General features: G+C 44.6%; 1 protein-coding gene and 1 pseudogene across 1 annotated transcript; both read right to left on the minus strand.

The window, feature by feature from the left end:
- Window positions 1–366: 366 nt before the first annotated feature.
- On the minus strand, window positions 367–5,009 carry LOC128577096 (microtubule-associated proteins 1A/1B light chain 3B-like; annotated as a pseudogene).
- Window positions 5,010–5,568: 559 nt separating this feature from the next.
- Window positions 5,569–10,497, minus strand: LOC128578551 (histone-lysine N-methyltransferase SETD1A-like). The gene is given in 3 exon segments (XM_053581231.1): window positions 5,569–8,258; window positions 8,294–8,340; window positions 8,342–10,497. Coding segments are annotated over 3 exon segments (4,893 nt in total).
- Window positions 10,498–12,134: the final 1,637 nt, after the last annotated feature.

The raw sequence follows: 12,134 nt of genomic DNA on the forward strand, positions 1-12,134 counted from the left end.
AATGTCTTAACACAATAACTAAGAAAATGCCAGGAAGGCTATGTTAACCAGTGTGATGAAAATGTGTCAAACTGTTTATAAAACCAATGTATGGTGCCCCATGATCACATTAATGTACACAGCTATGATTTAATATTAATTAAAAAAAACAAGATAGACTAGGTTAAGTGACATAGTTTTCTGAAGCTGAACGTGCTCATTTGGAGCTCAGTTTTACAAAAACAACTTCCTAAAACTCCAGGACGTGGGGATACTACTGTTTTAATGATCTATGATTAGGTAAACTGATCAATTTCAGTTGATGACACCCCTTTTTTTCCTTGGTAAGGGCATAAAAAGTTCTAGAATCGATTTATTTTTCTGGTCTTATACTGCCAGTTTCACCCTGAATGTCCCCTGGGAGGTGTACACCGTGTACAGGATCCCGTCTTTGTCCTTCTCACTGTCATACACCTCGGAGATGGGCGTGGAGACACTCACCAGGCTGTGTACATCCACCAGCAGGAAGAAGGCTTGGTTAGCGCTGAGCTGTAAGGGCCTTCTAATTATCTTGATAAGTACACGTCACTCATTTGACATGATCAGGTACGAGAAACTTGGTTTTATCCAGATAGGAAGGTACTTCTCACCCTTATATTGTTCTATTATCATCAGGATGTTGGTAGGGTGCTGCTCTTGGATGAGCCGGACATCATCTACTCTTTGTTCGGAGGTGTGACACTCCTTGAAGGTCTCCCACAGCGTGACACGGGCAGTGGTTGACTGCGCAGAGGGTCCCAGAGGTTCCGGGGCACCATGGCTGCGGAAACTCCTACTTTGGCGATAGCTACTTCCCTAGTCTGAAATGTATTTTTCCTAATTGCTATGATAATACTAGTAATTACCATTTAATCTTCTCCATTTCCTGTCCCTTTTGAAGTTAGGTAGAGCTTCGTGACTGATTAATTCTTGCCAGTGCATACTGGATGCGTCTCTAGCTTCAGTTTTTAGCAATTTAATTTTGATATACCTAGGGGTGCAGTTTTCTTAGTGCTTATCATGAATAAGTTTTACTTTTACTCTATCTAGATGTTTATTCCTAAGCTATGAGGAAAAAATAATATGGGTGGGTAATTTCTTGAAAAATTTCAGATTCTAGGAGAGCTCATTGCTGTAGACTCTGCTTATAAAAACTAAAAATATCCCTGACTCCCAATGATTTAAGGAATATACCTTGAAATAGTGGAGAGTCCAAAAATGGGTATATTCCCATTAAAAGAATGAGGTTATTCAATAAGTGATTAGATAAAGAAAGGAAAAAAGGAGAAAGAGAAAGAAAACTAATATGTCATATATATAAAAAGGAGTGAATGAAGACATTCTATATAAACCCTTTGTTTGAAAGTGAACACAAAGTAATGAGCTCTAAGGTTGCAAGCTCATAGGTGTGAAGTAGTTGAAGTGGGATACAGGCACAAGTCTTTTAGATCCCACAGAGAGTAGTTATTTCTCTGTCACTGAAGTAAATTTGAATGAGAAATCTTTATTCAGTAGTTATTAAGCACTTGCACAATTCTCAGTCATAGATGCTGTGAGCCCGCAGGGTTCTCATGCTCCAGCAAGAGAGACTGACATAAGGTCAAACACGAGCTCTGACAGAGGTCTGTCATAGGATTGTGTTTAAAAAGCAAGGGAGTAGAGGAAGCATTCCAACTAGAGCACTTGAAAAGTTTCTTTGAGGCGCTTGCTTTTGTGTTGAATTTCCAAAGATTAGTAAAGTTTCAATAGCAAGAAGAGGAATGGAGAGGTTTGTTTTTTTTCTTTCTTTCTTTTTATTGAGACAGAGTCTCACTATGTCACGTTTGGTAGAGTACCATAGCATCACAGCTCACAGCAACCTCCAACTCTTGTGCTTGAGTGATTCTCTTGCCTCAGTCTCCCATGTAGCTTGGACTACAGGTACCTGCCACAATGCCCGCCTATTTTTTTTTTTTTTGTAGTTGTCACTGATATTTAGCAGGCCCGGGTTGGGTTCGAATCTACCAGTCCCACTGTATGTGGCTGGCACCCTAACCACTGAGCTACGAGCGCCAAACTGAAAAGATATTTTTAAACTAAGAAAATGCTAGAGATAAGCAACATATTTGAAAATAATACATATGGAAAAGTAAACATTCTATTTTAGGGAAACAGTAGACCTTGGTGGCTAAGAGCTGGGTTTGGGTGCTAGCTGTGTTACTGTTTTGTGACCTTGTACTTTAATTGAATTTATCAGTTCAGTTCAAAGGAACTATTTGACTTTTGCCTCCAGTAAATCCAGTTGTGGTTTCATATCATAGAAACAGTTTTACTTCTTTAAGTAGATCTAAATATTTAAAAATTTCTTCCCACAGTATGACTACACTAAAACAATTTTTGTTTTATTGCTTCTCTTCCTCTCAAAAAATTGATAATATCAAAATCTATTCCATTTGTTTATAAGATTACTTCCTATATGTAAGTGCCTGTACATTAACTGAAAAGAAGACAGAAAAACTCAAGAGAATAGATTCTGAGAAAAGACGTGTAATTTTCATTTAATAATATAGAAATAGTCTAATACTAGCAGATCATAATAAGAGGAACTATGTGTTTCTAAATTAGGAAGCTGAATAATTTAAAAAAATACTGTTTTTATAGTCATGCACAAGGCACTGGGGCAATACCAATTATGATTAATCTTACCTGCCAATTTGAGTGGGCCGAGTGGTACTCAGATATTTGGTCAAACTGTATTCTGAGTATTTCTGAGAGATTTCTTTTAGATGACATTAACATATAAATCTGAAAACCAAATAAAGATTCCCCCCGAATGTTGGTGGACCTAAACAGAACAGGAGGACTGACATTCTACTAAGTAAAGGAAATTCTTCCTGCATGATGACCATTGAACTGGGAAATATTTTTTTCCTACCTTTGGACTGGAACTGAAACATTGGCTTTTCCTTTATCTCAAGCCTATGGGCCATTAGACTGGAACTTACACCGTCAGCTCTCTTTTGAACTCAGACCAGAACTACACCATTAGTTCTCCTGGGCTTCTAGCTTGTCAATTCACTCTGCAAATCTTGAGATTTGTTAGCCTTCATGATCTCTTCAGCCAATTCCTTGTAATAAATATCCCTCTCCTTCCCCCTCCCCCCTACACATACACACACCCACACATAGACATACACATGTGAACATACGTGCCACACACATACATGTATCTCCTGTTTCTCTGGAGAACCCGGACAAATTAACTTTTCCCTTTAACCATTAATAACAAAGAAATCAGCTCTGCTGATGATATACTATGTGATCCTGGACAGGCCTCTTTGAAAAGACTCACAGTAGCACAGTAATTTCCTCATACTTAAAATGGAGATTTATAAAATGTAGTTCTGCAGAGTTGTTGGGAGAATTGAGTAAATGGATGTATATACAATGGACACTGGTGGTACCTGGCCCATCCCCCATGTTCCTGTGTTCTTTATAACCTTCAGAAGATTGTCCTTGGGCACTGGAACTTCTTTACCAGCTTGAAGAGCTAGAGTTTTACTTCATCTGATGGGAGTGGTCTGAAGGGAAGGGCTGACTGGTGTGGGATGACAAAAGCCCAGCTTATTTGCCTGACATGGAATAAACTCCAGTGTAATTTATTCTCTAATATTTCTCTTGGGAGCAGGCTGAGGCTGGGACTTCACCTGAAATTACATCCTTTCCAGGCTTCTTCCCTTTCCCTGTCCTGCTTCCTCCACCCCCTTCCTCTTTTCTTCTGGGAGTGTTTTTTCTTTTTCTTTTCTTTTCTTTTTTTTTTTATTAAATCATATCTGTGTACATGAATGCAATCATGGGGTACAATGTGCTGGTTTTATATACCATTTGAAATATTTTCATCTGACTGGTTAACATAGCCTTCACTGCATTTTCTTGGTTATTGTGTTAAGACATTTATATTCTATTCTTAGTAAATTTAACTTGTACCCTTGTAAAATTCCCCGTAGGTGTGGTTCCACCAATTGCCCTCCCTCCCCTTTCCCTTCCCCTCCCTGTACTCAGCCCTACTATGAAACCAATTTATAGCTTTCATATGAAAGCTATAACCCAACTATAGCCCAAGAAGAAGGGGAAAGAGGAGAGGGATGGGAGTGTTTTCTTAATAAATCACATGTACTCAAATCCTTGGCTCAGAGTCTGCCTCTGGGAGAACCTGACCTAGGACTGTCTGTGAGTGAAAGTGCTTTGTAAACTACAAATAGGGGGACCATATGTCCTGGTTTGCCTATGACAGTCCTGCTATATGTCTGTTGTCCAGGTGTACTTAGTAATAGCACTTGCTTTCACATGCAAAAATATACATTTTATGGTTACTCTTAGTATAAAGCACTCCAGAGATGCTTGATAAAATAGGAAGTTAAAATGACAATGATTGAATTCAGTGAAGCAACTAATTCACCTAATTTCTCCTCAATGAAGGAAATGTTTGACTAAATTGGCATCACAATTTAAAGATGAGTACTATGATTTTTCTAAAATAACATTCAGAATGTGATGTGCTTATTACCCATAGGATGAATATAAGAATATGCTTTTAAAATGAATATTGGTAAAATTACTTAAAGATTTTAGAATAGCACAGATTACAAAGGATCATTATTAATACTATATAATGTATGTAAAGTGAAATCTATTGAAAGAAAAAAGTCACCAGCAATAATAACAGTTACAGTAAAAATTTTATTATCAACATTCTCAGATTTCATTTGATGTCTTAAAGCTATGGGCCATTCCCACAAGAGAATAGAGGTGTATTTATGAGGTGAGTCAAAGTCTTGAATCTATGTAGATGTTCACTTTGCTAGTTGGAGAGGCTGAATTGATCTTTTTTTTTTTTTTTGTATAATAAAGTTTAACCACAATTATAAAAACATGGTATTGGGTTTACGCTATTAACTATAGTGCTATATATATGTATAATCCAGCCCAACAAGGAGGGCCCACCCCACCATTGCGGTCTGGCTTAGCTAGAGCCTCTAGGCACCAGGGTGGGAGGGGAGGGTGGCCCATAGGGTCTGGCAGGAACAGATGATGAGGCAGAGTTCCTGCACAAAGTCCCTTGGACTGGGGACACAGGGCATCCCCAGTGGGAGAACATGGCCACAGACCTAGAGACCCCTAAACTGGGTAAGGGTATATGCGGAGCATAAGGGGGAATTCTGCTTTAACACAAACAAAAGGGTATGTAAACCCCCAAGAACAGGATCTGTGCACACTGGCACTGCAGGTTTTCATAGCTGGCTAAACAGCTGCTGGCTGCTAAAGAAAACATTTACAGCTACTGCTTCTCTGCCAAGAAAAAAAAATAGGGGATAATAGGGAGGGGTGACAGGGGAGGCAGAAACTGCCTCAAGGGACTGAGGCTCCCTTGCTGGACTCTGGGTTCTCCAACCCCATACCTGGAGATGGGGGCATGTGGGCCCTGCTGAGCCCACTAAGGCTGGGGCAGGGTGCTGGGAGCTCAGGTTATCAAGGGGGAATAAATAATGTGAGCATCAGTTGTGCTCTAACTCAATTAAGGTACCCACGGCAGCTCTCAGTGCCACACAGGCATGGGATTTTCTTGTCTTCCAGTGGGAACTTGTAGTCATAGGTGATCTCCTCATCTACATTGATTGGCTGCTTGGAGTAGATTATGATTTTCTTCTGTGACTTGACAGTGATCACCTTGGCATAGCAGTTGGGCATGCAGCAGTGGTTGATGAATCTTGCCAGGTTGCCACGCTTGGTAGCATCAATCATGGTGTCATGGTCTACCCGGAAAAAGTAGCTGCTGCTGATGCCCTCCTGCACATAGCGCTTCTTCCTCATTACAGCCACCGTCTGGCGGATGGTCTCACCCATGTATTCGATGACCATTTCTTCAGCTGCAATGGGTTCCATGGCAAACAGACCCCACTCATGGATCTGGCTCCTTCCAAATCGGAGTTTCTTCTGGAATTTGGGCTGGTTTAGCTTTAGCAGATCACCATCCATAATGGTAGAGGTGCCAATGGTATTCAGCAGCCGCCGCTGCTCAGACCTGCGCTTGGAAAAAACACGATTAGGCCCCTGAGTGTCCACTCCTTCCAGCTGCCGGGCTGAGATAGAGTACACATCCAGGCGCTTGTTCTTCTCCTCCTTGCTGATAGGGTAGTAGCCTTCACTGCGGGCAGACCCTGTCTGGTGGTCTCGGGGCCCATCCCAGGTCCCCAGCTCATGTTCTGTAGTGCTCAGGTTGGTGACACTGTGAGGGACCCAACGGGTGTTGTTAAGCCAGTTAGCCTCGCTTCTCTGCTGTAGCAGCTGCTCATATGTGAGCCGCAGGTAGTTCATGTCTTCTAAGTCTAGGCCTGAGGTCCAAATGTCATACAGGATGGCTATCTGCTGAAACTCATTGCGTGGCTGAAAGGTAGAAGGTGACGGATGTGGTGGTGGGGGCTGGTGGCACTGAGTGTGGGAAGCGTGCCAGCTGGCCCCCTCCCTATCACTGTGGCTACTCTTTTCAGCGGAATCGGACTCTTCTTCCTTTCCCCCCTCTTGCTGCTGCAGTTGTCGCTTCTTTGGGTTCTCTGCCTCAGCTACCACCACCTTTGAGGCCTCTAGAATGTCAACTTCTGGAGAGCTGAAGAGAGCTTCAGGGGAAAGGAATGGCTTCAGGGCCCAAGGGGCTGGCTTGGAGGGCTTGATGGTCAGAGCATAGTTATGATCTAGGAAGATATGGCAGAGCAAGAGGCTGGGGTCATCTGCCTCATCCAAGGTCTCTGTGGCCTCTGACTCATCAGTAGGAGGCAGGGCAGCTAGTCCATGCAGGGCTGGGGTCAGGGCCAGGTCAGCCATAACTGCTAGGTCTACTTCTGTCCCTGCCTCAGCCTCTTCTTCCTTGGTGGAGTGGCCTCCATCTCCAGCCTGGCTCTGACCTCCTTGGGGCACTTCCTCAGGCCATCTCTTAACAGGGAATTCACCACCCAGAGGCAGGTTGCAAATGGTTTTCTCCACACCCTGGGGTACTTTGCTAGAGACTGGGTCAGGAGAGTTGGACTGCAGTAGGTCAGTTAGGGGAGGCTGTGGGGCTGGCACCTCCTCCACAAAAGAGAATATGGTTTTCCGGCGTTTCTTGAGTGGGGGCAGGAAGGGGATAGGAGAAGAGTGGCATTCATCAGGGCAAGGGGTGGGGGCTGAGGGCCCAGCTGGTAGCTCTGGAAATGGCTTGGGCACACTGGGGAGTGGCTCCTCAGCAGGACCTGCAGGTCTTGCTGTTGACTTTTCCTGTTCAGGCAGGGGTATGCCTGGGAAGCATGCAGCCCTCTCTGGCTCAGGCTCCTTCACAAGTGCTAGCATTGGTTCTGGGACTTCTCTGGGGGGTGGTGAGACTGTGAGAATGGCTGCTGGCTGCTCCTCTTCATCTTCATCTTCAGAGGATGACTTAGATGAAGAAGAGGTGCTGCTACTCTTGAAGTCTGAAGCACAATTGGAGGATGAATCGCTTTCCTCATCTTCAACATTTGATGCCTCTATCTCCTTACCGGTAGCCATAGCTTCCTCTCTGTCTTCATTTTTCTCATTATCTTCCTCATCTTTCTCTGAGGAGGAATTCTGGGATGCTTCCTCTCCTTTGTCAAGAGCAAAGGACATGCAAAGTGTACCATGGGTCTTGCCTTGCTCTTCATCTTGCTTTGGAGGCTTGGTCCCTAGATATCCTGGCTCCCTGGCTGCCTCCTCTTGCTCAGGGCCATCTTTATCTTCTTCAGCTTGTGTAGAGAGCCGGGTCCTCTTTTCCTCACTGGCCTCTGAAATCTCTGATGGCTCTTTTCTCTTTACCCTGAATGAAGGCAGCTGCAGGGCCCCTTGTAGGCCTGATCCAAAGGCGAGGGCCTTGATGCCTGTGGTACCTCCACTTTTTGCCCAATCTACAAGGGATAACACACCAGGTTCTTTGAGCTTCATCTTTTCTTTATCCTCTTCCTTGCCTTTCTGTTTGGTTGCATTCTGGAATGGCTTGGCCTGTTTTTCCATACTTTCCCACCATCGGTCAAAGGCTTTAAAGGCCACGTTCTCCACCATTTTGCGTTTAAGGTCTCGCTGGATGATGCTCTTCATCTCTTTGACTACGGTGGCCATCACAAGGCCTGTGATGTCTGTTGATGATAGGGCATTGCCATCTGTTAGCTCTGCTTCCACCCTAGAAGGCAGCTGTGACTCTTCTTGAAAGACTGAGGAGGGCTGAGGCTTGACTGCCATGGGCAAAGGTGGGAGGAGGGCTGGGGCTTGACTGCTATAGGCAAAGGCAGGTGGTAGGCCTCCTGAGTATGCCCATTGGCCTTCTTGCCCTTGTATATACATAGCATAGGGAAAATCATAGGCTGCTTTCTGGGGAGGTTGGAATGGGAGCATGACATCCCCAAAGTCCCCACCAGGACAACCAGCTGAGGCAGCAGTCAACCCCTTGCCCTGATGCAGATGGTGGAGTGAAGTTAACATGTGTGGCATACCTCCCAACTGAGCCCCAAGTTGATCTGTAAGTGTCAAGGAGTTCATAGAATCATACATGTAAGGGAGTGGTGGAGGTGTGGGGTACTTGGGGAGTGGTGGCCCATCAGGTCCGGGTAGGAGAAGGTAGGCAGGTTGGTAGGGAGGATAAGCAAGGGGAAAGGAAGCAAGGTAGGGAGGAAGAGGGGGAGGGAGTGGAGGCTGCTGAGGGGGTGTTGGGGCTAGAGGGGGTGAGTTACCCCTGTCATCATCAGAGATCTCCATATCCTCTCCAGAAAAGCATGGAGAAGGCTGGTTCTGTCTGCTGGCCCTGGAAGACTCCCAAGTAGCTCCTGGTTCCCCACTCCCTGCAGGTGCCATGTTCTCAAAATTAGCCAGGGCTGGAGAGGGTGTGCAGGGCCCATAACCTGACCCAGAAGGCACCACCATCCCTGTGTTTCTAGCCCCAGGTCCTGTACTGTTATCTTCCTCCTCCACTGTGACAGAATCCAGGAAAGAAAACTTGGAGCATTGCTCCTTCAGCAGCATTTCGATGCGGGAATCCAGGCTGCTGTGCTGTGTGAAGGGCACACTCTCAGTGGTTGTCTCTGGGGCTGGGGAACCAGAGCGGGCAGATAAGGCTCGGTAGAGAGAGGTCTGAGTTTCTTTTCTTTCACGTTTGGGCCATTGACCATCCCCTCCTCCACCAGGTTCTGGAGTTTCCAGGAGTGAAGCCTCTAAGGCAGGAGGCCAATAGTCCTGGTTCGCAGACCAGCTGGGCTCATGGGGAAAGTAGCAGGTGTAGGAAGATGGGAAACGCTCAGCCATGTTTTTAGTGTAAGTGGCCCCAGGGGGCTCTTTTCGAGTTGCCCGGTGGGGTGGGTAGGAACCATGGCGCTTGTACCGATTCCATCTTTCATAATATGCTGGGTATATTGAGTCAGAACCACGAAATTGAGAGGACAATGGGGAAGACGACGATAAGGAGGATGTGGACAATGAGGAAGAAGTGGTAAAGGACACAGAGGTGGCTCTAGTGGTGGCTGAAACTGTAGTAGAGGTGGCCCTGGAGGCTGGAGATGCAGAAAAATGGCGGCGGGAAAAGGAATCTTGGTACCTGTTCACTAACCGCCGGCGCCTGAAGGAGGTTGAAGTGCTGCTGCTGGAGTAGGCAGAGTCCTGAAAGTTGGACCTGCTGCCCCGAGACATGTGGGGGGTTCCATGGAAGGGTTGAGGGGTGAACTGGCCAAAGGAAGATGGGGTGCCTTGTTGGCTGCTGAAGAAGTTTGTGTTCTGGGAGCTGGGGATGCCATTGTCAGCGTTGCCCACCACAGTAGTGTCTGCTGAGTATGAAGCCATGTCAGAGGAAGAGTGGGATTCAGGCTTCTCACTCAGAGTTTGGCTCTCGGTAGGCACAGTCTGAGGTGTGTAGGAGCCATCCACAATTAGTTCATAGTACTTCATTCGTTGTTGTCCTTTGATGTCAAGCTGGACGTGGATGATGTTGCCCATGACGGAAGTATGGTGGAGGTTTTTGACAGCTTCTTTGGCGCCCCGAGTGCTGGTGAAAAGCACACGCGCCAGGCCCAACTGCTTGCGAGTACGGGGATGAAAAAGAATCTCTACCTCTGCTACTTCACCATACTTTTGGCACATGTCTTTCAGGAAGTTCTCCCTCACGTTGTCATTCAGCCTTGCGAAAGTCACTTCCTTCAGTGGGATCTGTCCGATATAGAACTCATCCAGCTTAAAGTTAGGTACTGGAAGGAAAATGTCTCTCCTTTTGGGCCTGATAAGACAACGGGGGTCTTTGACGTTTTCAACTGGTATGTATTTGGAGTCATTGGCACTGAAACGAATTCCATCGTAGCGGTACACCTTCTGAGAAGTTCTGCGAAAGGCAGGGTCCAAGGCAGGATCAACGATGAGCTTATAGTTCTGCCACTGGAAGCTCAGGACCTTCCGCCTGTCTTTCCCACCTTCCCGATCCATCTTTGTTGGTTTACGCTGCGCGAAGCCCAACGGTCCTAACGGTCCTAACGTCGGTACTTGCAGTTTCCTCGCGGAGGCGCAGCGGGCACAATGTCTGCATTCGCACTTTCGCCATGGGTGTCACCTGGAGAACCATGGCCCAGGGCAAAGGCCTCACCTCAGCTGGTGCACTGTAAGGCTTTGGAGTTGCAACCCTGGGAACCTGAAGATTGTTTGCCTCCCTCAGAGAGTGGGCTTCACCACAATAACCCTGCTGCTCTGTCCTGAGGTTCCTGACAAATCCGCAGTAACGAAAGCTGTGACTAGTCCCTAAGGCACAGTGGGTGGGGCGGAGGGGGTGGAGGCCAGCCTGACAGCCAAGATCTTTTTTTTTTTAATATTTTTATTTTATTTTATTTATTTATTTATTTATTTATTTTTATTGTTAAATCATAGCTGTGTACATTAGTGCAATCAAGGGGTACAATGTGCGGGTTTCATATACAATCTGAAATATTCTCATCAAACTGTTCAACGTAGCCTTCACGGCATTTTCTTAGTTACTGTATGCAGGCATTTGTATTCTGCATTTAGTAAGTTTCACCTGTATCCATTCTAAGATGCACTGTAGATGTGACAGCCAAGATCTTAATAGTGTTCAAGATAGACTTTTATTAGTTGAGAAATATGGCCAGAATTTTAAGGTGTATCTATATTTATAAAAAGAAATTCTTGCAGGGCATGGTGGCTCATACCTATGATCCTAGCATTCTGGGAGGCTAAGGCGGGTGGATTGCTTGAGCTCACCAGACCAGCTTGAGCAAGACAGAGACCCCAACACTACTAAAAATGGAAAAAAAAAATAGCTGGTCCTTGTATTGGTCACCTGTAGTCCCAGCTATTTGGGGGGCTGAGGCAAGAGGACCTGCAATTGAATGAACCTGGAAACACTGGTTCTGCCCTAACCCAACCAATTGTTAAAACAAAACAAAACAAAAAACAAACAAAAAATAAAGTTTGCTGAAAAAGATACTTCAAATCCTTTCTTATGATAATTTATATGTTTTTATTCACATTTGAATGTTATATACATAGTAGCCTATTACCTTTCCAGTTTATATTTCTGAAAATATTTGTCTGTACCTAAGTTGATGTATCAACATTTTTCCCACTTGATGGACTAAAATAAAGGTAGATTTTATTTCTTTCAAATTGTATTAAATATCTATGATAGAATGATTAGCAACATTTCCTATAATTTAGCCATGATGTTTTAAATTACAGTAGGGCAGATTGCTTAAGTCTCTTTATTATAATAGAGGAATTTGTGCTAATTATTTTAAGTAGAAACTTTATTGTAGCTTCTCTAGCAATTATTAGCCTCAAATTTTAAATTGTGACTTGCTGATGAAGTATTTATTCATTCAAAAAGGCCTTCAATATTTATGTCATGATCACCTAGTGTAAGCCAGGCACTATGTTGGGCCTATAGCAGTGAATATGATGGGCAAAAAGTTCCAGTTCTCATGGAGCTCAGTCAACAAAATATTTCCAGTAAGGCTTTTGCTCTGTGATTGTGCTTGACCAGTGTATTTGTTTTTAACTTTTAGGGGGGTGAGTTACTTTCAATTCAAAAACTATAATCAGACTAACTTATT

This window comes from Nycticebus coucang, chromosome X, assembly GCF_027406575.1.
Source record: "Nycticebus coucang isolate mNycCou1 chromosome X, mNycCou1.pri, whole genome shotgun sequence".
Taxonomy (NCBI): Eukaryota; Metazoa; Chordata; class Mammalia; order Primates; family Lorisidae; genus Nycticebus; species Nycticebus coucang.